The 25,290-nt window shown below is 43.2% G+C and overlaps 1 protein-coding gene across 2 annotated transcripts in view; it reads left to right on the top strand.

Moving 5' to 3' along the window:
- PRKD1 (protein kinase D1) overlaps positions 1-25,290 on the top strand; it is a 138,901-nt gene that overhangs the window by 76,525 nt on the left and 37,086 nt on the right. For both annotated transcript variants that reach the window (XM_075282977.1, XM_075282976.1), the window contains one exon: positions 21,147-21,285. In XM_075282977.1, coding sequence (XP_075139078.1) covers positions 21,171-21,285 — 115 coding nt within the window. In that variant the 5' untranslated portion in view covers positions 21,147-21,170. The remainder of the gene's footprint in view (positions 1-21,146; positions 21,286-25,290) is intronic.

Raw genomic sequence — 25,290 nt, 5'->3', positions numbered from 1 at the left:
GGGCACAAGTTATGCCGGAGCAATGGAAAAACTTATTTCACCAACATTTTTTTTCTTTTTTTTTTTTTTTCTTCTTCTATCAAAACAAAGAACATATTATATGGATAGAAAAACATGCGGTTATTGAGACTCCTCTGCGCAGATCAAACCTTTAGATTAACTCTTTAAGAACTTAGAAAGATTTATATTAATTGTCATCAACTCGATTAAGACTTATAAAGTGGATTTTTATTTTTTTTTTTAAAGGGATTCTATAATTAAAACTGCTTTTTTTTTCCCTCGCTGACATGTAGGAATAGCCTTAAGAAAGGCTATTCTTCTCCTACCTTTAGATGTCTTCTCCGTGCCGCCGTTCGGTAGAAATCCTGGTTTTCATTGCTATGCAAATGAGTTCTCTTGCTGCACTGGGGGCGGTCCTCAGCGGTCAAACAGCACTGGAGGCGTCCCCAATGCTGTGAGAGAACTCTCCAGCGACGGCCTCTTCTTCCTCTGGAAGGCCTTTTCCCTGTGTCTTCTTCCGTCCTTGGTTTCAATCTTCTAGGCCTCGGGTAGAGCCGACTGCGCATGCCCAGGCCACAAGAAAATGGCCGCTTACACCAGCCTACTGTGTAAGCTGCCATTTTTTGTGGCCCGGGCATGCGCAGTCGGCAACCGAGCTTTACCCAGTTCCCAACGTTATGTTTGGATCCTCACTAGTGTGACCCCCATAGTCCAACAGCTTCCTATGGGTTATACGTTGTGCCCCTTATTGTCTCTGCTGCTCTCTTAGGTGTCTTAGTGTTTTGCGTGAGTTGTGTAGGCGGCATACACACATCAAATGGGTCATGTCGCGTCTTTTGATTCTGATTTTTGAAAGCTGCTCTGTTCTCCTTCTCCTCGGATAGAAAGCTTTGTACGCTGACAGTACAGATTCTTACCCTCCCCGCTACTACTGATTCATGTGCCTGACACTGTATCTGAGCCGGAGTAATGGAAGAACTCGCTTCAGTTTTGTGTGCAGCTCCATTTGTTGTTGCTAAGAAATGGCTTGACAATTAGGACTTGTTCACACAGAAAAAATCTGTGGCAGAAATCCAAGGCTAACTGTTGGTTCATGTGCACGACTTGCTGTGGCCCATCATGTAGATTTAACCCTAAAGGGGCATTTTTGCATGTGGCCACCCAAAATGGTTTCCATGGGAAAACCATGGCAAGAATGGGACTGTCAAGAATCCCAAACCTGTGGCAGAACATCCGAAGCCATATTTAGGGTAACAAGATTCTGGTGAAAACAATGGGGAACGAATTCAATGCAGGATATGTGCCAAGATATGCAAGAAGATTCTGCCATCTGAACATGACCTTATAATGTTTCAACATAAGATGCTTGTACTAGAAGGTAGAGGAAGGAATGCACTTCAGCATCACACCCCTACCTAATGGGACTGTCCAGTTTAGGAAACCAGTTTTTGTATATTCCATTAGGCAATTCAAACATGGCCTGCGTTACATGCACTCCTTGATTCCTATGGACACTGTGTAATTCCTCATGCCCCCTGTGGTGGCGCTGCAGATAAATTGAGCACTTTCTGGCAGGCTTTTCTACAGATTACAACTGATCACTGGAGATCTCACCATGGGGACGCTTTGTGATAAACCTACTGTCAAGGGGCCTGTCTGACAAGTAGGGATTGTCAGCGCCAGAGAAACCTTTTTAACCCCTTCCCGACATGCGCCGTAATAGTACGGCGCGTGTCGGGTCTGTAACTATGGCGACCGCCCGGGAGCCGGGCGGCCGTCATAGCCGCCGGGTGTCTACTGCTTCAAGCAGTAGACAACCGGCTCTAATACCTCCGATCGGTCCCCGGACCGATCGGAGGCATTAACCCCTCCGGCGCTGCTGTCAAAGGCGCCGGAGCCGCCATTTTCCCGGCGGCGCATGGGTGCCGCCATTTTGGCAGGGATCGCCGGCTCCTGGAGCATGATCCAGGGCCGACCCCCCGTTGCCATGACAGCCGGGAGCCTTGTTAAAGGCTCCCAGCCTGTCTGCAAATTCTCTCTTTTGCAGGCTGGTGTATACAGCCTGCAAAAGAGATGATGCTTTCTTGCAATGCATTGCAATGCATTAGCATTGTAATGCATTGCATTATTGATCAGACCCCCTGGGGTTCAACACCCCTAGGGGGTCTAATAAATGCAAAAAAAAAAATAAAAAAAAAAAAAAGTAAAAAAAAAATATTAAAAAATATAAAAAGTATTAAAAGTTCAAATCACCCCCCTTTCCCTAGAACAGATATAAAAGTAGTTAAAAACTGTGAAACATATACATGTTAGGTATCCCCGCGTCCGAAATCGCCCGCTCTACAAATCTATACAAATATTTTTCCTGTTCGGTAAACGCCGTAGCAGGAAAAATAGTCAAAAGTGCCAAACCGCCGTTTTTTCACTGTTTTAATTCTGATAAAAATTTGAATAAAAAGTGATCAAAGCAATAACATTTCCCGAAAATGGTAGAACTAAAAAGTACACCCGGCCCCGCAAAAAAAGACGCCCTATGCATCCCCGTACACCTATGTATAAAAAAGTTACGGCCGTCGGAATATGGCGACTTTTAGAAAAAAAATTTTTTAACACCGTTTTGGAATTTTTTTTAGGGGTCAAAATGTAAATAAAACCATATAAATTTGGTATCCCTGGAACCGTACCGAAACACAGAATATAGGGGACATGTCATTTTGGCTGCACAGTGAACGCCGTAAAACCAAAGCCCGTAAGAAAGTCGCAGAAATGCATTTTTTCTTCAAATCCACCCCATTCTGAATTTTTTTCCTGCTTGCCAGTACATTATATAGAATAATTAATGGTGGCATCATGAAGAAAAAATTGTCCCGCAAAAATTAAGACCTCATATGACTCTGGGAGCGGAGAAATAAAAAAGTTATGGGGTTTAGAAGGAGGGGAGTAAAAAACGAAAAACGAAAATCAAAAAATGCCATCGGCGGGAAGGGGTTAAATTGGACTGGTCAATATTTGCTTTTGTACAAAAGCGAAGAAATACAGAAGAATTTTTGATGATGGATATGAAGACTGGATTATTGAGACCCTACACAAACTGGGCTACACGGTTTCCGTTTCATATTGCTTTTCTTAAACTGTTTTTAGGGTTGGACTCCCGGCACACAGGACGTGTGAATTTCACCCTATGCGTTGCACTAAATATTCATTTCTGCATGGAAATGTTATTTACAGCGTGTGGATGACATTCGGTCAATTCTCATTCGCTTTGGCACTACTGTAATATGCTGTAGATTTTCCATCACCAAAAATCCACAACATTTGTGCTGCTTGTGGACGTACCCTTGGATTAAGGAAAATGGTGATGAATTTGGTGTGGAATTTCAGCGCTAAAAAAAAAAAAAAAAAAAAAGCCTCCCATTGACTTCACTGGGTTCCCTTCTCTGAAGTCAATGGGAGGCTTTTTTTTCAGCGCTGAAATTCCACACCAAATTCCTCACCCTTTTCTTCCGTGTGAATGGACCCTAAAGGGGTTTTCTCACCTCAGGATTTCACCTTCCCTCTTGTCTCCTCTCTCCTCCACTTCTTGGTTTTCAGCTCATTCCAGCACTGACCTCCTGCTTGTTGTAAACGGCTCAGTTATCGCTGGAGTTGCATACACAGATAACAGAAGCTGATCAAAATTCTTATCTAGTTCCTGTTAGGACTCAAAAACAGAACGGAGCAGGAACTTAATCATCATCCTGACCTGAGATCAGGTCTATAACCTAGACAACCAGATGTAAGAGGTGAGGAGAGAGATAACGCTATATCTAACCAACAGAGCAGGATACATAAACCAATGTACTGGGTAAAACTCTTCAGTTCGCTTAAGATAGAAGTCTGAATATGATCCTTGAAATGGAAATGCCCCTTTAAGTCCAAACGGCCTGGCATTGTTACAGATTTGTGCAGTATCCTAATCCACATGCTTCAGACTACTGCAATTGGATTTCGCCCTTTCAGTGTATCATGGGTGAAATCCTCTATATATCCGCAGTACATTAGGCTTGCCATCCATTCATACTTGACTGCTGACTTGCTTGTGGTTTTCTATTAGGTGTCGCCTTATATTGGTTTGGGCACTGTCCCACCAGGGACTGACTTGTTCTCTGTGCAGCTATAATAACCAGTTCCCTTACTTTCCTTTCACACCATAAGTGACATCTCGGCCTTCCTCTTCCTTTCTTGGGTTGGGTCCTATTTTCAGTTTTCCGGTTTTGTCACAGACATTTCCTCTTCAGCTCTGTTGATGGGGAAGCCCCATTACACATCTGCGCACACATCTTCTAGACTGTATTCACCTTTTCTTGTATACTTCTGAATCTTGGGTTATTTTAGCATAAGAAACCTCTTCAAAAATAAGAGTGACGTGCAAGATGAGGATGTCGTGTTTTCAGTTATGTGGACGGTCCAGTAATGTAAAGTTCAGTCGAGTCGTGATATACAGTAATGGGGCTGAGAATCTTGTAATGGGGCAAATGATCATGTCTTGTACTGTGTCATATAGTTGCGTTCTCTTAGAGGATATAACGCTGTTTCGTCTTGGTGGTCAATAGTGGTTCTGCAAATTCATGTCTCCATTGCGGAGATATTATTATTATTTTTTTTTTTTTCCCCATAGGTCAGTTTGGAGCACCAAGCACAGCTTTTATTGCAAACTGCTATGCCCACACCGTTCTTAATACCCCTCCTTCCCCTTTCCTTCATTGAGTGACTAGGCCCCCTGGCCACAGCTAACCTGAACTCTTGCAAAAGCACTCTACCCATAAACTAGGCCATCAGTGTTTTCAGTCTGGAAAACCCCTATTAGGCCCCGTTCGTACGGGACCGCGTATTTTGGTCCTGATTTTGACGCAGGAATAGGACCAAAATGCGACAGTCGCGGCTTCCCGCTCCAGAGTAGGCCCAAATGAATGGGCCTAGTCTGGAGGGTGGTGTCACGCTGCAGCTGAATCAGCCGTGGAATCCGCTTGAAGAAAGGGCAGCTTGCTTCTTTTTTCCGAGAGCGGGAACACTGCTCACGGAAAAAAGGAAGCTAGCGGTCTACATAGACCTCTATTGTGAGGGGGCGGATTTTGAGGTGGATTCGGCGTCAAGACCTGCCCCCTCTTGCTCAGTGTGATTGAGCCCTTAAACAGCGGTTACATATGGAACCCCCCCATTGACTATAATGGGGTCCATTGTTTTTAAGTTGAAGCTGACACTGCCCTGGCGTCTCCTTTATATGTGAACCTAGCCTGAGAGATCCCACGACGCCGATCTATCCTGTGGAAAATTCGATTTGAGTCCAGAAAACCACTTTAAGGAAGGCTATCCCCGTGACAAATCCTTCCTCATCGTATTTTCTTGCCCTCTTTCCCCCCATCTTTTGCTTTATTAAATATATCATGTCTACGTTTTCCTTTGGCGCTGGGGGAGTGTCTTAGGATCCCTCTCTGCGTTATCCTCCTACCCAAGCACTTCTAGTCCAATTTCCATTTCTGATTCAAAGCTTATTTTCTTTGGAGTTGGACATGAAACGCGTGCGTGCAGTCCTTGAAGTAGCTTGTTTCTGCACATCAAACCCTCTTATTATCCACAACCCTCCCCCTTCATTGTCTCGGTGAGCGGCGGGTGATGGATCTCTACCTGATGCATGAACACCGTTGCTATAGTACCTGCTCCCTCTCGTGTGCTGCCTGACTGATCTCTTCTATGGACACTCCGTATTCTCTTCTGCACAGGAACGTCCTGTGCTAACATTTAGGCTAGACCAGTCTCGCTTTTTGCCTATAACATTATAGAAGCAGCCATAGCGTTTGTTAACCTTTACTTTGCCATCGCGGCTTTCGTCAGCAGCTCCCTCCTCGCCGCCACACTATTCAGTGACCATATTGTTTCTTTCCGAGAGCCACGGATCAGATTGCTTTGGTTTTATTAACCACGTAGGACGAGAAAACCTTGTGTCACATTATTGTTGCTTGCCTGAGTTGGACAGGAAAAACATGGAATTCACTTAACTTGCTGAATCATTTGTTTGTGGAAAAGTAGAAGCCCGCCGCCGTGTAAAAGGTTTCCCTAGAAGTTGGCATTATTATCGGAAATTGCAAGTTTCTAATGCCAGACCTTCACTTATAGTTATTTGTACCCACTTGACTAAAGCTAGGTTCACACTAGCGCTGGCTCTCTTTCGTTCGGGTCCATTGGGGGATCTGAGCAACAGAGAGCGGACTGCTAAAACACTGAGCCTGGCAGATCCCATTGTCTATATTGGAGTACAACAAGGGTTTCCGTAAGTTTTAGGGTCCATTCACACAGAGGAAAATGGTGAGAAATTTCAGCGCTGAAAAAAAAAGCCTCCTCTGCTAGCAGAAAAGGGAACTCATTGAAGTCAATGAGTCAGCGCTGAATTTCCACACCATTTTCCTCCGTGTGAATGGACCCTTAAACCTAATCTTCCATGCAGGATTTTTCCTCTGCCAATTCTTGGCGGCCTCTGCGACACACTCTCAGATCTGAAGGTAGCCTAAATGTCTCTGATGCCTGGATACTCGTGCTTCCAACAGTCCTATCCAGCCTTAAACTCTCCATACACATCATCTTAATGTCAGCCATACCCACTCAATTTTGGGGACTCTTGTTTCAGGGAGATCGCAGGACAACAGGATTTCAATTTGGCTAATCCTTTAATCCCAAATTCTGCTACTATGTTTCAGGAAAACCAGGCATTTATCTATAGGGAGCTTCCTTCTGAAAGGTAGCGCTAGAGCAAGTTCTCATTTTTTCTGTTAAGGAGGATATATTTGCTATACTTAGTTTCCCAGACTCCTTAGTAGGGTATGTATATAATTTCTTCGACCCTACACACTGCAAGGTGGCTTGTAAAGGCAGCAGTCTCCTTTAAGGCCAGGGCTCCATGTGGAAAGTGGGTGGGATTCTAGCGAATCCTATACACACATTGCAGAAAAATACTTGCACTGGAAACACTGCGATTTCCAAAACTGTTGCGGTTTTGGGAATTGCAGCATGTCAGTTATACCTACGGAAATGCTAACGGTTTCCCTATCGGTATAATGGAAGCAGATAGTCCGCAGAGGAGATCTCTGGTTGTGTTCCGACACGTTTTTTTCCCCGCAACGCTTTTTTGCTGTGACCCGTTACGTGGGGCTATAACCTAAAGGGGTCTTCCAGGATCTAAGGATCGTTCATAAATTATTTATCTTGGCCTAATGTAGTGACATGCAACTAACAAACTATGCCCTATTCCCTATTCATAACACAGGCCATACACAAGCTTGCATGTGCTTGGGGAAAGACGTGCGGAATAGCCATCAGTTAAACAAGTGTTCGGCTCATGGCTATTCATTCTCTAGGGCCATGTTTGGAACTACTTATTCTATGCTTAAGATTGTACAAGTGGTTAGCCTGGATTTGTCACGAGTCTTCAAGACGTCGTGCTGCACTTCAGTAGTTGTGAAATGGATTAGCAGGAAAGTATAGTCATAGTCTATTCCTCATGGTAATAGCTGGCTGATCACATCTCCTCTTGGGTTTCTGCGGAATCCTTGTCACTGGGTAATAGGAATTCATTAAAAACATTAATAACTTTTTCCATACACGACATGTTTTATTTTATTTTTATTGTACTAGATTACAGTTTTCCTCTTAAGCAACGGTGAAAGGAGAAGCAGGGCTGTGGAGTTATTATGCCCGGACTCCGACGCCGTTATGAATGGCTGACAGCCATGGGTCAGTCCGAAGCAGTGTTGACTTTACATTGCCATTATTTAATATCTGTTGCTCTCATCCATCATAGGATGCAAGCAAAGCTTTTATGGAAAGAGTTTGTCATGTTATTTTCGTCATAATTAGAGATGAGCGAGTAGTATTCGATCAAATACCTCGCCGGCATAGGAATGTGTGTAATCGGCCAAACACCAAGGGGTTAAACGCATTGAATATTCGAAGCGTTTAACGCCTTGGTGTTTGGCCGATTACACGCATTCCTATGCCGGCGAGGTATTCAATCGAACACCAAGGGGTTAAACACATTGATTATTGGAAGCGTTTAACCCCTTGGTGTTCGGCCGATTACACACATTCCTATGCCGGCGAGGTATTCGATCAAATACTACTCGCTCAACACTAGTTATAATCAATGGGTATAGACTCGGACAGAGGGGGCTCCATCTGTGTCCGTTACTCTTCTACAATGAATGTCCATTGCTCTCATCCTTTGATGGATGAGCGCAATGGACTGTAATAACAGTAGTATGAACATTCCCCTAATTCATCACCTTTGCTGTAGCTCAGTCCCACTGAGTTCAATGGGGGCTTTGCTGCAGTGAAGTCGCTGTGCCGCTAGACAGCGGTCAGAACTTTCTGCTTACGGCCCCATATTGTGTACTAGAAATGGCTCCATACAGGTAATCGGCCTCCTATTGATCATGTATTTATGGCCTATCCCGACTGAAAAAAAATAATAAAATGAAACAAATAAGCCGGGCCAACCCTTTTAAACATTGCCCTAAGCGTGTCCTCCTTACCCTTCAGTGCTATGTGTGGAAGCAAATGGACTTCCAGGGTTAGCAAAATTAGCAAGAAAGTTCACCTGCCGGAATAACAAAGTTACTCATTTCTAGTTTGTGCGTCCACATCGGGTTATTCATTTCTAGCGGTGGATATTTTTGCTTGGCTATTGTTGTGACTGTCCAACCAGGTGGGGAACAAATCACCGTGTATACCGGGGCAGTAAATCTACAGCTATTATCCTTCACCTATACAGTACCGTGCAAAAGTTTTAGACAGGAGTGGAAAATGATGCAGCACAGTAGGAATGTCTTTAGAAATAAGAGTTTAATTTTGTCCGTTAACAAAAGGAAGTGGATTTCGGTCTGCATCTCAGGTTCCTCTCCAAATCCCAGCCCTGCAGCTTAGATACGGCCTAGCCTCAGATACAGCGGAGGGCAAATCGGCGCAAGTCTCGCACCGTGATCTCTATGGTAAGGTTGCGCAGGATGAGAATGGATAGAACGAACATTTCCATTCACTTTTAATATGCAGAGGAACTGAAACACCAGGTATATTAGACAGCTTCAGGAACGTATACGCTTAGTAAGGAAGTTTAGAGGGTACTATAACAAATGTATAATCCCATCTGGAATTTGGAGATTTGGCAATAGGTGTGTGACCACTAAACAGATGGGATGCTGTGACCAAACATATCATTTGGGGTCCATACTGTTCACTTTTCTTCAGGGCGCTGGAGTCGAAAACTCCAACTACAGCCTCAAAATAATAATATAATAATACATTTTATTTATATAGCGCCAACATATTCCGCAGCGCTGTACAAAATAATCTGATTTGTATGTATAATTAGATATATAGTGTTACGTATTTACCTTCATAGGCTTTCTAACAAATGAAGGATCTTTATGGCTATTGGCCATTTGGGATAGAGTGAGAAATTGAGTTGGTCTGTGGGTAAATGGAGTTGTTGGAGTCAGTGGTTTGGCCTACCAACTCCATGACCTTTCTGGTCTGCGCATGCGCCTGATGTGCAGAGTCTAAGCAGTGACTCCAAGTGTACACACATGCTCATGCACCAGAGCATGGACAGCAGTATGTTACCCTTAACCCCAACTGCTTAACTCCACATGGTCCTAAACCAGCTGACTGGTTTCCATTTAAAGCCTTGGGTTGTTCCTCCTGGCAGTTCCATACATTCTAGGCCTGCTATTGCTATCTGTTAACATGCCGGTCACGTTCTTCTTCGTGCTTGTGCACTGGCTTGTAAAGTTTTAGCTCACATGAATGACGCAAGCAGTCAGTCATTTACTTATAGTGCAGGTAAAAGTGCTCGGCTCCGAGTCTGTACCTGCGCCGTGTGCCGGAGCTCTCAACCTTTCTTCTACTTGAGAATGAAGAACAAGACGAGACGTATGTTATATGCTAGTATACCAGATTTCTGGCTTATTTTCACATAAAAGTTTCTAAATCCTCTTCAGTTTTTTCAGGCATTCCGATATTTTGTCAGTCTTTGAAGTTGCGCTAGGTTATATGTCCATGGGATGGAGACTCCTATTAGACAGGTGGAGCCTCAAGGCTTAAAGGGGTTTGTTAGGATTATCAATTGATGACCTATCCTTAGCATAGGTAATCCATTAAAGATCAGTAGGGGTCTGATACTTGTCCCCCAGCCGCTCAGCTGTTTGGAAAAGCGCAGAAACCTTTTCACACACAACCAAGAAGACTACTTTGTTTTACAGTCCCATGCTTGGTAATGCAGCTCAGTCTCATTCATTTGAATGGGACTGAGTTGCGAACCGATGAATGCTACGTCACATGGCTTGTGAAGGAGAAGCAGCAGTCACAGACTAGGTGATACATGTGGGGCCTGAGTGTCAGACCCTGCAGCTCATCAATGGATGACCTATCCTAAAGGACGGCTAATAATAATAATACTACTAATAAAAAATATTGTTTATATAGCGCCAACATATTCTGCAGTACAGGGTTAATATCAAGACAAAAAGAGACCTTACAGAGCAATAAATCAATTCACCCAATGGGAGCAAAGGCCCTGATCGCAAGAGCTTACAATTTATGAGGTTATCAATTGATAAGGCCTGAAGACCACTTTATAACATGGACATTTTAGTTGTGCAACCTCTATCACCCCAGGTATGTTTGCACTGCATTCCCTATGTAGCCCCCGGACACCTGTTTGAGGGATCAAAACAACGGACAGACTCCTTATAAAGGGTTTTCTGTATTATCCAATCAGAGTTTAGATTTTTTGGGATAGAAAAATGCAGTTCTTGTCCAATTTTGCAATAGACAGCATGCCGACCTATACAAGTCAATGGGGCTATTTACACGCCTGCTTTTTTTTCCAACACTGCCCTATGGTGGTCCCTTTTTTAGAGCAGACTCGTCCATGGGTGTGTGTGAGATCTGTTGCTAAGTGAAACCACAAGCTTTACCCTGCAATGTGAAAAAGGGACGACATGTGGTAAGGAGGGGGGAGGGGCCTGGACGCAGACAGTCATACAGATGACAGCGGTCTGATGCAGAATTGGACGTGTCCTTGTGAGTAAACACCTACAGGAAATTTCTCCACTTTCCCTTGTACTAATTCATATATTGCATGAAAAAAACACGTACACAAAAGCGCAGACTTTCACCCTGTCATGAGGCAGCTGTAGGTTTGGAAACCAGGGTGGGACGGGAGGTTTTTCTGTTCTAGTTTTCTTTGAAGTTCATCTTTAACGTTCTTATCCCATAACAGGATGTGCAGTCTTCTTATCTGGCGATAGAAAACTTGTAAAGCCTATACAGGGGAGGATTTTATATATATATATATATATATATATATATATATATATATATATATATATATATATATATATAGTATATTTATTTTTATTTACAATACTGTGCAAAAGTTTTTGGCCAAAAATGTAAAAATTTGTATAACATTTTTTTTTAACAAAATGAGGTGAGTAAAGCAAAGAAAAACTTAGGCTGTGTTCACAAGGAGGAATTTGCCGCAGAATTTGCTCCGGAATCTTCCTCCCATTGTTTTCAGTGGGAGGCAGAGATCACAGCAGGGCACAAAAAAAAGGTGTCCTGCTGAATCTTGCCTTGGATTTCGCGGCTCGAGACTCCTGATTAGGCCCATTCATCCGGATCTATTCAGGAACGGGATGCTGCGGCGGAATGCTAATACACTTCATTGGCATCCCGTCGCAGCTAGACCACGAGAAAATGGTGGCGGAAACTGAAGAGGAATTCTTCTTCTTTTTCCACCCTGTGAACAATATCCTAAATTCCATTAATATTTGGTGTGACCTTTGCCCTTTGGAGGAGGAGTCCTGGAAGTGATGAGATGGCCCCCACAGTTCTAATTATCATCCAGTCTGTCTGGGATTACATGAAGACACAGAAGGATTGGAGCAAGCCTACATCCACAGCAGATCTGGGTTTAGTTCTCCAAGATGGCGGGAACAACCTCCCTGCCGAGTTCTTTCAGAAACTGTCTATAAGTGTGCATATGTATTGTAGTGGAAATGTGATATCTCGGCAGCCGATACCGATATCATTATTATTTTCTCCCGCTATCACAATTTGTATCTAGTGACATTGTTGCTTTGAGGTCAGAGGAAGCAGGTTTGCCTTTTCGGTTTCTGTCCTATAGACATGGCTGACATATTTTGCAGGCGAGCTCCATTTTGTCATGTCTGTACTATGTATAGGCATATTGCACTGTGTGAACCCAAGATAATGATGTGAATGACTGACTGTATTCCAGCTGTATTATGTATACTCCTGTATCACTGATATAGCGAAAGATGTACAACTTATTTTACTTAAAGGGATTCTACCGTTAAAATCACCTTTTTTTTCTCCTGGTTTTTGTCTGTATGCAAATTAGTTCTCTCGAAGCACTGGGGGAGTTCCCGGCGCTCAAACAGCACTGGGGGTGTCCCCAATGCTGAGAGAAATGTCCAACGCCTCCTCCATCTTCGTCATGAATGACCTCTCTGCGTGTCTTCTTCTGGTGCTCGGTTCAAACTTCTAGGCCTCGGGCAGGACAGGCTGCGCAGGCCTGCGGCCACAAGAAAAATGGATGCTTACACAGTAAGTAAGCGGCAATTTTCTTGTGGCCTGCAGGAAAGCGCAGTCTGCTCTGCCCGAGGCCTAGAAGTTTGAACCCCGCTCCGGAAGAAGACGCACAGAGAGGCCGTTCTGGAAGAATATGGAGGCGGCACTGGAGATTTCTCTCAGCATTGGGGACCGCCCCCAGTGCTGCGAGAGAACGGTTTTGCATACCGACCGAGATTTCAACTGAACGGCGGTGCAGAGAAGACATCTAAAGGTAGGAGAAGAGTAGTCTTTCTTAAGGCTATTCCTATGTGTTAGGGAGAAAAAAATGTGATTTTAATGGTAGAATCCCTTTAAGCTAGTCAGTATGAATTGGACAATATCAGCCTGTGCAGGGACAGGAAAGGTGGCAGAGGAACAGCACAACTCTGAGGTCTAAGGTGGAATTGTCCTGGCAAGGATTTGGAAATTGTCACAGCACTGGATTTCATCTCCCCAAACGTCTTCAGTGTGGGCCAAGCCCATAAGGGTTTTGATGTACGTTTCTTTATGCATATCCTCTCTTATTATTGTAATCTTCATATCGTGAAGTCTGAGGTATTGTGCAACAACTGGAAGGTTTTCCTATACCCCGAGCAGTTGTTTCACTTTACATATTTTGTCCTTTGTGAGTCTTTGGAAAATGGTGAGTCAGAACAAGCGACGCCTGCCGTGACACAGCGTCCAGAAACTGCTTTAAAGAGGAGCCGACGCCACTTTACCCCTATTAAATAAGCTAAGGGGGTGTGTACAGGTCCTCTGAACAATACTAGGGGTCACTTACTTAGATGTTATAAGGGACATGAGATCCTGGAAACCTTTCTTGTCCATATAAATCTACCTGACACTGGAACCTGAACAAGAGATGAGTTGAATACGGTCCAAAATAGTGGTCGCGATTCGGCTGGAAATGCACTGTATGCAAGTCAGCATGGTTCTCGGATTGATATAGTATAATGTAGATTATTATTATTGTCATTTTTAGATTATTATTGGTTTCATTGAGCTGTACGTTTTAGGGTTTACATACAATACACAAAGTATACAAAACTAACACAATCCTAACATAGTGACCAATTGATGCAGAGGAATAGGGGGGTCCTGAAGGGCAATAACCAATGTACAGGCAAGACATTGAAGGGGTTTCCAGTACTCATATACTGCAGATCTATTTTAGGGATACGTCATCTATATGTGGTGGTTGGACCGATCAGCTGTTTGGAAAGGCGCCATGACCTCTTCTCTGCGTCGGTGATGTCATGTTCACGGGTCACATGCAAACCAATGGGCCCGAGCTTCTATACCAAACACAGTCCCTATGCAATGTATGGTATTATTTAGTGAAAAGCTGTGACCTCTTCAACTAGCTAATCAGTGATGGTTCCAGTGATGTTGTCGGACCCCCATTGATCACATATCGATGGCATATCGATGAAGAATAATATAGAAGTCCTGGAGAACCCCTTTAAGTGTTAATTTCTTTGAGGTTATCTCCAGCAGTCCTGTGGAGAGAGACTACATATCAATGAGCATGTGCATCATTCTATTCAAATGGGGGGTGCATGGGACCCATGTTCTAGTTGTCAATAAGAGTCCAAGGGATGACACTTCTAGGAATAGGACACAAGCAACAGCAACCAATTTTACGTGATGCTTGTGCTACCTTGTTCTGCGATAGCTTTGTCTGAACGTACCCTTATACAGTATCGTTCTAATGTGATTGGCTAATAGGTTTTACACGCTTTGATTCTCCTATAGAACTGGTGGATAGAATGAGTGGTCATCTTTGATTTGCAGCTACCATGCTCATGTGCAACAACGGAGAATCATAGGTTAGGGATCACTGGCCTAGAGGGATCTATACTCTCCTAGGCTTAGTTTATAGGGTTAAAAGTGACTAGCATATTGCTATAGTAAACCAGCACTCCTCTATTGGTAGAGGTTTGTACTGATGGATTCCCTCTTATCCCTTTAATGGACTCTTGTTGCATCCCGTATGCTGGACTACATCTCCCATCATGTGGTACACCGTCCATGAGACAGGCTTTTAAGGTGTTGCCAGGGACATTATTTTTGTGCACTGCTTATTATCTAACTATCTGAAGCACCACACCCGGTATATCATGCGATGCTTGGTATTCAGGTACATTTAATCTGTACACTCCCTGTAAGAAATGTGCCGCTCTGTCAAAGGGAGGCTAATGGGCGCCTTAACTGGACACAATAATTACTGTAGGAGCAGGTCGCGTGACATTACAGGTGTCGTCCGAGAGTATAAGTGCTGGAATCATCTGTAGGAAATGTTACGTTACTCCCCTCTTCATCCCCTGCCACTCCAACTCTGGTGGGCCCTGCTGTACTCCATTTTCCAAGCCCTCACTGGGCATGCCCACTCCATGCTGGCATTGCCAATGAGGCTAGTGATTTGCAGCCACTGTCATGTGGATGTACAACATGTACAGGAGAAGTAAACAAGGACTGGCAGGAGCCACAGAAGGTTTACAGAGGAGGGGGACAGTTTTAATTGTGTAGGTAACCCCTTTCACTACTAAGGGTGTATGTAGTATGGCATGGCTTTAAGCACTTGCTCAGGGTAGAATATTGGCGTTAGAGCTTGGTGCCATATTGGAGCTCGAGTCTTACCTATGTGTTTAGTAGGCCTGTGTGGGATCTGCTTTATTATTATTATTATTATTAATAATAATAATTAATAATAATTTATTTATTTTTTTATGGACTCATTCACTTTTATGGGTCAATCAAATCTGTGTATTTTGGTAACACAAGTATGGATGTCATAAGTTCCCCTGACTGAATGTAGCAGTGGTCTTACCGCGCTCTTCCGATCCATTCAGTTTTTGTGACGTTGACTCCAAGGATCTGGTATTTGATGGCATCCGGATCATAGAGAGGTTTGGCCTTTTCATTTCTAGTGGATATGAGGGAAGATGTGGGTATATGTGGCATATATATCTTTTTGGACGTCTTGAATTTTTTTTTTTTTTGTTAGATCGCATGCGTTACCATCTCAGTTTTTGCTTTTCGTGCTCCGTTTTAGTCACCTACGGTACCTACAACTCTCTACAACTAGACCTCTAATATACTGAGACCCAGGGGCAACACGGTGGCTCAGTGGTTAGCACTGCAGCCTTGCAGTGCTGGAGTCCTGGGTTTGCATCCCGCCAGCAGCAACATCTGCAAGAAGCTTGTATGTTCTCCCCGTGTTTGTGTGGATTTCCTCCCGTTCTACAAAGTCATACTGATGGGGAAAAATGGACATTGTGATCCCTATATGGGGCTCACAATCTACATTAAAAAAAAAAAAAAAAAAAAACCCTGAGACCCAGGCATTACCCACTGATTATATACGGCAGTCACATAAACAGGGTGTCTCCTTTATGAGTAAATGTGATGAAATTCTGATGGTATTGTCCTTTGTTAACCCTAATTCCATGTTCTGGTGCCCTCCCAAGCCTGGCAGACTGACTACTAGCTGAGATTAACCGGGCACAAATCCTGCGGTGCAGATGTTAGGGCTGCTAGGTTTTTAGGCAGATAAGAGAATAAGTTTTATTTCTGGACTCGGTACAAAAACTTTGATCACTGCCATTCCTTTATGGTAATAATCAGGAGGTAGGTCATGTGTTACTTGTGTTAATATGGCTCATGAATCTGTAAAATATTTTGGCACTGAATTTACAGAGGTTATCCCTGTACTGATTCCAGCATAGTTGGATTTTTTTTTCCCGCCAGTTCTCACTGTTCCTGAGCAATAAGTGCTATTAGTTTTGATGTCTGTCTTCTATGCTGACTAGACTCTCTGATACCTAGTGGGTGGTGTCAGGGAGGAGCAGGCAGGGATTGTGACCATGTCGGCCTCTGATTGGTGCTCTGAGTCACGCCTCCCTTTCCTGACTCTGCCTGATAGCATCCACTTGACATTAGAGAGTCTAGTTAGAATATCAGGCACCAAAACTAATTGCACCCATCAGGAACGGTGGGGGTTAGAGAAAAAGTTCCAACTGTGCTGGAGTCGGTGAAACTGCAACTATTAACAAATGCAAAGAACTGCCGTTGGTGGATGTGGTGAAAGGTCCTCCGTGCATCATTGCATGTCAAACACCACGTCTTAAAGGGTAGAATACTGATGGCTAATCCTTAAATAGCTTGTCAGTATCAGGTCCTGAGAGGGGGGGAATGCATGTTCACATTTAGCATGCCTAGTCTTACTTTTCCCAACATTTTCTGTTCGGGACGATCCAGGACACCACCAAACGACATAGATGGTATCTGCGTCCTGCAAAATTTTGTCCATGGTCACATTGAACCTTGGTGTCCATTGTTTCAACACTACTGACCCCTGAGCCATCTTGTTGTTGAAGCCCGGTTCACATCTGCACATGGGTTTCCATTCAGGGAGTCTGACTGTGGACCCCCAAATGGAGACCTAATTTGTATTAAAAAAGCAGTTATCTAGGAAACCTGCGTACCCAATAGACTATAATGCTGCTGTATGGGTTCCGGACGAAAAATGCGGAGAGAAAAGTGCGGCTTGCAGCGTTTTTGTCTCTGTATTTTTCATGTGGAGAGGGGAACGGAATGACCCGAACGCAGATGTGAACCGGGCCTCTGTATTTAACTTGCTTATCCTTAATTTAATGTTAAAGGGATCCTATCAGTCAAATGACATTTTTTCTAAGTACCACGTAAGAAAGGCTATTCTTCTCCTACCTTTTGTTGTCTTCTCCGTGCCGCCGTTCGCCTACAATCCCGATTCTTCTTGGTATGTAAATTAGCTCTCTCACAGCACTGGGGGCGGCCCTAATGCTGCGAGAGAACTCTCTCCAGCGCCGCCTCCATCTTCGTCAGGAACGGCCTCTTCATTCTCTTCTTCCGGCGGTGTCTTGTTACTTCTAGGCCTTGGGCAGAGCAGACTGCATGCCCACAGGCCCCAAGAAAATGGCTGCTTACAATACTATGCAAGCAGCCATTTGCTCGTGGCCTATGGGCATGCAGTCTGCTCTGCCCAAGGCCGGAGGCCTTAGAAGTTACAAACCATCAGCGGAAGAAGAGGCTGAAGATGACGCCGCTGAAGAAGAGGAGGCAGTGCTGGAGAGAGTTCTGTTGCAGCATTGGGGACGCCCCCCAGTGCTGTCTGACCGCTGGGGCCCGCCCCCAGTGCGGCGAGAGAGCTAATTTACATACCGACAAGAACTGGGATTGTAGGCGAACGACGGCGTGGAGAAGACAATGAAAGGTAGGAGAAGAGCCTTTCATAAGGCTATTCCGACGTGGTACATAGAAAAAATGTTGTCTACTCCTATACCGTTTCCTCTGCTCAGGACAGCATAAAAGATGTCATCGACTTCACAATCACATCTTCCCTTTCGTTCCGTGAAGTAGCGTTTACCCCCAAACATACCTTGCGCCTGCAGCCATGGCAACGTATGCTAGATGCCACTCCGCTGTCATGGAGATCCTTTCTGTCCGGAGGACGCAACTCAAGGGCTATTAATTGGAAGAAGAGCCCTCGTTAAGAAGCAGCAACAGACCCTCATTTGGCCACAACACGGCCGGGTTAACCCTCCAGCCACCGTGATAAATAACGCGCAACTTCTCGTCCGGCTGTGTTATTGTGTTACCTACATCAGTGCACCCTTCGTTACATCTGTATATATCTATATGTGCAAAGATATGGAAACATGAGCATATGCCTGACTGTATGTTGACACACTGGAAGGTGACTTCTAGCCCGCGTCCTCAAGTTATTTGGGAGGGGAACGCCAGGGCCATGTGACAAAAAAGGCAGTCGGAAATTTTTATTAAAACTCCTAGTAAAATCACATAACAATATAGTAAGTAATACTCAATTTATGGATCCTCCAACGCTTCCCCAGTCCAGTCTGTTTGTCCTACTTCATCAATAATGTGTCGACACTACCGAGGTCAGCGATTTACTTCTCACGTCGACATATTATCACTGGAGCAGGAAGGACAAAGACCGGCAAGGGACCTAAGACGTGTCTGAGTACAAGTGGAAAGTAGCCATGTTGTTATATCCTTTAGCGTACGTGCACACAGGATTACGGGCAGAATTTTTTGTGCAGATTTCAAGGTGGAAAACCTAGATCGTAATCCATTGGCATTAAAATCAATAAGAAATTGTATTTCTCATATTTATTATGCATTGTGCAAATTGTGTTTTTCATGCAGAAATTTACTCAGGTAGCAGCATGTTAATTTATCCCCCCCCCCCACCGCACCCTGACGTACACAATATATATAATTTTCTCATGCAAATCCTGAATATCTGAATGCCTCTTAAAGCTATTCTACCATTAAAATCACATTTTTTTTTTGTAGATCACACGTAGGAATAGCCTTAAGAAAAGCTATTCTTCTCCTACCGAGTGCCCTGTCTGTCCAGCAGTAGTTCTGCACTATATATAGTCTGGCACCTCTGTATAGCGGGTGCAGCGTTAAACCAGGTCCCAGAGATTGGACCCCTTTGGATCAGGATCATTGATGGCACGTCCTAACAATATGACATCACGTTATGAGATGGGAATAACACTTTATTGAAGGTGTATATGATGACATGGAGCTCTTTGGGGGTGGGGAGTAATGTTAGTTACTAGGTCTAGTATGGGTACCTGAAGAACCTATAATTTTTTGGAATCTCTATGTTCAGAACATTGGTGTAATGTATTCTATGATTTTCACACATTGGTTAGGCTGGGGGACATGTGGGGGACCCGGTACTAGTTTTAGATAATGAATACCGTATGGCTTAAACAGTATCTGTACGTCTGTTTTTAATGTTTGTGTTATATAAAAGTTCGATCACTTTTTTTTTTTTTGGTGTCTTGTGTGTTTCTGACGGATGCAGATGTATGTATGTACACGTGGAGGATATTCATCATCATGTGGTCTGCTGTCTTAAATTTGGGACCGTAAAGGTTCTTTTAACATGTCTAGTGATATCAGTTTGATTTGGTCTTAAAACATTACATTTTAGAATTTGGGGGCCTTTTGTTAGTCACAAAAATATTCACCTTAAAGGGATGCTATCATTGGATACCTTTTTTTCTGACAAAGGGCTAGTTCACACGTAAAAACCTCCTGGCTTATTTTGGTCCTGAAAAAAAACCACTTCCTAATTAGGAAGCTTTTTTTTGACATTGCCAGGCTTTTTTTGGAGCTTTTTTTTTTTAAAAACCGCTTCCAAAAAAAGCCAGGCTGTTTTCCCCTCCCATAGAAGTGAATGGGCTAAAAAAAAACGCTAGCGGTTTTTTCCGCGCGGTTTTTTGCAAAAAACAGCTAGCGGTTTTTTGCAAAAAACCGCGCTGAAAAAAACCTGTGCTGTTTTTACCTCCCATTCACTTCTATTGCTTTCTTCAGGCGGAAAACGCCTGAAGAAAGGTCATGTCGCTTCTTTTTTCTGCTAGCTGAAAAATAACTAGCAGAAAAAAAAAGCTAGTGGAAAAAAAAGCTAGCGGAAAAAAAAAGCTAGCTGTTCACATAGGGCTCCATTGTAAAGGGGCTGATTTTGAAGCGAAATCCGCTGTCAAAAAACTCCCCTTTGCCCACGTGTGAACTAGCCCTAACACATAAGAATAACCTACCTTTAGATGTCATCTCCGTGCCACCGTTCAGTAGAAATCCCGGTTTCTTTGGTAGGCAAATGAGTTCTCTCACAGCACTGGGGGGCGGTCCTCAGCGCTCTAACAGCACTGGAGGTGTCCCCAATGCTGCGAGAGAACTCTCCAGCGCTGCCTCCATCTTCTTCTGGAATGCCTCTCCCTGCGTCGTCTTCCATCCTGGTTTTCAGTCTTCTAGGCCTCGGGCCAAGCCGACAGCGCGTGCCCGAGCCACAAGAAAATGGCTGCTTACACAGTAAGCTTGTGTAAGCAGCCATTTTCTTGTGGCCGCTTACACAGTAATCTGGCCAGTCGGCTCGGCACGTACCCGGGCCACAGTTGGCTATAATGGGGTCTGCCGCTTTCATACTGGAAGTAGTGGAGAGAAAAGTCCTCATCTGTCAAATTTTAGCGGTTTCAGAGCCAGTGCAGAAGTAAACTTACCCTAATTCCTGAAAAACACTAGTTATTAAAATAAATATGTAATACATTATGTATCTAATTATACAATATTAATAATTGTAGAATATAATTAAAAATATTCATTTAAGTCTGAGTCAGTAACGTTTTCCGGCTCCACCCAAATTTGGTTGAGACTTCATGACTCCAACTCCCCGGTCCTGTCTGTGACTGCAGAGAGTCCGACCTAACCCTAATGTGACAGACCATGAATATTCTATTATTCTAAGTAATGTTGGTGCCCAGTCCGAGTCCCGTCTGGTGTGTAGGCCTTGTTTTACTAAAGACTGACTTGCACAATTGCCTTTTACTGCCATCTATGTACTATCTGCCCCATGATGTTACATGCTCGTAGTAACTGAGTGTTAACTTCTTCTTTTCCAGTTTCCAGAATGCGGGTTCTATGGGATGTACGACAAGATCCTTTTATTCCGCCATGACCCAAACTCTGAAAATATTCTACAGCTGGTTAAATCCGAGGCCGACATTCAAGAAGGAGACCTTATTGAAGTGGTGCTTTCAGGTATTTTCCTCCATTTGCCTGTTCTGCAGGTTATTTTTGCATCTATGTGATCTTTAATACAATGTTAGTTTCAGATATTGGTATATTCAGTGGCATGGCCGCTTTCTCGTGATGCACAAAGTGGTCTTTCTGGTACAATACACATTTATGATGGAGATGCAGTGTTACATTTATGCTTGTGTTCTCCCAGTACTAGATCAATGATATTCTCCCTCCAGGGATATTCACTACATTTGCTTTCCAAGGTTTTAAAACAGACTACAACCTTTATTGTGACATCGGGAGCATATTCATTAAAAAGTCCTTTTGTTATGTTAAACATTCAGGTCATTTATTAAAGGAAACTATCTCCAGACCTTAGCTTATCAACCCATCTCCTGTTTTGCAAGGGGAGAACATTGCTTGGTTCACATGACCCTAACCTTACTACACAGTCCAGTCCTATTAATGTGAGCACCGCCTACTTTTGACATCATCCAATCGCAGAAGGCGCGTGTCATCAGCCATCTGGGTGCACTCATCATTGTGGAAGGCACGATGGATCAACACAAGTCTGCATCTATCCTTGCAGACCATGTTCACCCCTACATGCAAAATGTTTTTCCTCAGGATGATGGCATCTACCAGCAGGACAATGCGACGTGTCATAAAGCTCGCAGTGTACGTGTGTGGTTTGAGGAGCACCAGGATGAGTTTACCGTACTCCATTGGCCAGCAAATTCCCCGGACTTGAACCCAATTGAGAATCTGTGGGACCATCTCGATTGGGTTGTTCGCGCCATGGATGCTCAACCGCGTAACCTAGCGCAGCTGGACACAGCACTGGAGTCGGCATGGCTCAACATCCCAGTGACATCATCCCCTCTCTTCCTGCACGTCTCACAGTGGTCCGCTCTGCCAAAGGTGGTTATTCTGGATTTTGACAGGTGGTCACATTAATATGACTGGACTGTGTATCAGTGGGGTGAGATTGATATGCTGGATTCTGGTTTCAGTATCACTGTAAGGGGCTATACACAACTTTTCTCTTGTTTTACTGTGTAATTTCTTCTTAGATGCAGTTTAAGTAACAGATTAGTCTTCAGTAAAATGTTTTTTTTTTTACATTTTGCTTCTGTAGAGTCTGTGTAGCTCCTTCACCTTGCTGGCTGTCTTGCTGCCTCGGGCATAGGTTAGACAGCACGCTGTTCTTAGCTGTTGGTAGCTTAGGGCTGAAGCCATCTTTTATCTCTATTCTCCCCCTCCCTTCTTTCAGTGTTAAAGGGACAGTCCAATTTATTTTAAGCTACGCCATAAGATGCAGGTAATGAGCTGAGATAATAAATAAATCTATTCTTACTTTTCTGACCTGCTGCCATGCTAGTGTTACTGTTCCTACACAGACATCAGGATTTGTGTTTCAGCTATTTTCCATAGAAGCCAAGAAATGAGACCGCTGAGATTCTTTGTTTCTTCAAGTAATTTCTTACAGGTGTTCTTCACTTGTATCACTTATTTTCCATGACACAACTACATGATCACACAAGAAGTGCTGGAAGCTTAAAGCAACTGGCATGCACTATGGCTCAAGAAGACTGTGTGGAGTTAGCCCATGAACTTGGTGAAAAACTAGTGGTTGTAAATCCTAAACTATCCTTATGCTGTAGATAGCTTGGGATGAACAAACTTCAGGCTTTCCCTCATGATGCACATGCATGCTTAGTTTGACCAAGCGTGCATGTATTGTGAATGAAAAGAACTAGGTACTAAGGCTGGTAAGACCCTGTGCTGCCATTAAAAATCTAAGCTGTGTTCACACTGTCATTATTAATGTCCATTGCTGTCATCCATCATAGGGTAACAGCAGCGGACATTAATTATAGCAGAGCCTCCATCTGTGTCTGATCCCATTGACTCCAATGTAAACAATAAGACACACACTTTAGCTTCTTCCTTCCATCATGTTTGTTTACTTTTCTAATGGGAGAAAAAGCCCTGCATGCAAAACTTTTTCTTCCATCAGAAAAGTGAAAAAAAAAAAAAAAAAACATGGCGGAAGAAAGCTGTGTCGGATGAGAGCAATGGACATTCAATAACAGTATTGTGAACCTACCCTACACCCTATGTTACATCAAAGCTGTCCGTTTACACTCAAAAGAGTGACTTCCAATATAATGGAGCGTAATCCCTACCTGACTTAGTATCCCTATAATTCTATGGTAAGATTAACACTGCCATCCATTTTGTTGTTTTACATTAGAGTCATTGGGAATGGATACAGAATGAGAGGGCCATGTATACTCTTGCTCTAATGACGGATGACAGCAATGGACAATAATAACTTTAGTGTGAACATAGCCTAACCCTGTTGCAGTGTTTCACTTTGTCTTGTTATTGGCTCTTCAGGGTGCAAACTGACATACAGAAGATGCCACATGTTCTCGGAGTCCACAGACTTAAAGGGAATGTCACCAGAGAATAAGCTGTTTCTTTAAATCAATTGTTATGTAGAAATATAAGAATTTTTTTTTTTTTGTGACTTTTATTTTAAAACTGATGGATGGTTTCGTCCTTTGCATTGCACTGCCATGGTTTTAATTATTTCTTATTGTTTATTGTACATTACTATATGTGTATCTTTTGCCTCATTACACCCTGAGGATGCACATTGGAGTGTGTGGTGCGGGTCATTGTCGACTAACTATTTCTACATCTGTTGTCTGTGTATTTGTTTTTATTGATTTTCTCGCTATTGCATTTACTATTCTTTGGCTCAAGTTTAAAAAATTTTGGGTGTGGGTATACCCCACCTATGTGGTATAATGTATAATATTACTATACGTGAATATTTTTTGACTATGGTATTAGGTTTCAGTAATGTATATGAACACGCCAGAGGTCAGCTGTAGAGGTCACCATTGTAATATAATATATATATATATATATATATATATATATATATATATATATATATATATATATTTCATTATTATATATATATATATATATATATATATATATATATATATATATAAAATTTTTTTTTTTTTTTTTATCTACAAGCTTTAAAGAGAAAATTAAATTTCTGGATTGGAAGTAACATGACCAGTGGTGACTTGTTTTCAATGATATGTTCTGCCCTGTTTGACTGTTCATCACTGGGGTATTTAGCTGTATGTACCCATGACAGAAGCGCCCACAGTATGCCAAGTAGAAACGAAACAGAGATGGAAATCCAGTTCTGGAATGTAATAGCTGTAATTCTAAGGGTTATAGACACGCAGGTCAGTTTCTCCCAGGAGTCTAGATTCTGAAGTCAAGGCTACAGTCGTCTTGGAAAACCCTAAATTGTAGATTTGTCAGCGTATAAATCAAGTGAAATCGCCCTTGGCTGTGAGCGAAGAATGGGGTCAAAACATGAGGTCCGCCAATAGCCTGAAGAAGGTCGGTGACATTGTGCGGTGACTCACTGGCTCCATACTAATGAAGGCGGAGGAACCGGCCGGCGTTTAATTACCCTGGTGCTAAAGTATGCGCCTACAGCCTGTAAAACCGAAGAATTTCACTGCCGTCCAAGGGCACAGTCTCCTCTGCATTTTAATGACGTGTTTATATAACGCCGTGTGCTTAACCACCTTTATATAGAGAGGAAACGCTGTATTACTTGTTTTCTCAGGTTAATTCGAGAGCCATTAAAGGGAGCCTGTCACCATGGGATTGCGGACTGCATGTTTTCGAGTAGGAGGAGCTGAGAAGATTGATATATACCGTAGTAACTTGTCATTCATTCATGTATATCCTTGCTAGGTCTTCTGGGCTTAGGAGTCCAGTGGGTGGTCCTAATAAGTGACCACTCTTAGGGTATGTTCACACGATGGAATTTGTTTTCCACGTGTGAACATTCCGTGTGTCTAGCCGCGATTGCATCGGCATCCCGTCACAGCATTAGATTAGATTAGATCAGATTAGGCCCGAATGAATGAGCCTAATCAAGAGGGAGTATCGTGCCGCAGACTCCTCGGCAAG

Source organism: Leptodactylus fuscus, chromosome 7 (genome assembly GCF_031893055.1).
Source record: "Leptodactylus fuscus isolate aLepFus1 chromosome 7, aLepFus1.hap2, whole genome shotgun sequence".
Lineage (NCBI taxonomy): Eukaryota > Metazoa > Chordata > Amphibia > Anura > Leptodactylidae > Leptodactylus > Leptodactylus fuscus.
This window is presented reverse-complemented; position numbering and strand designations above follow the sequence as displayed.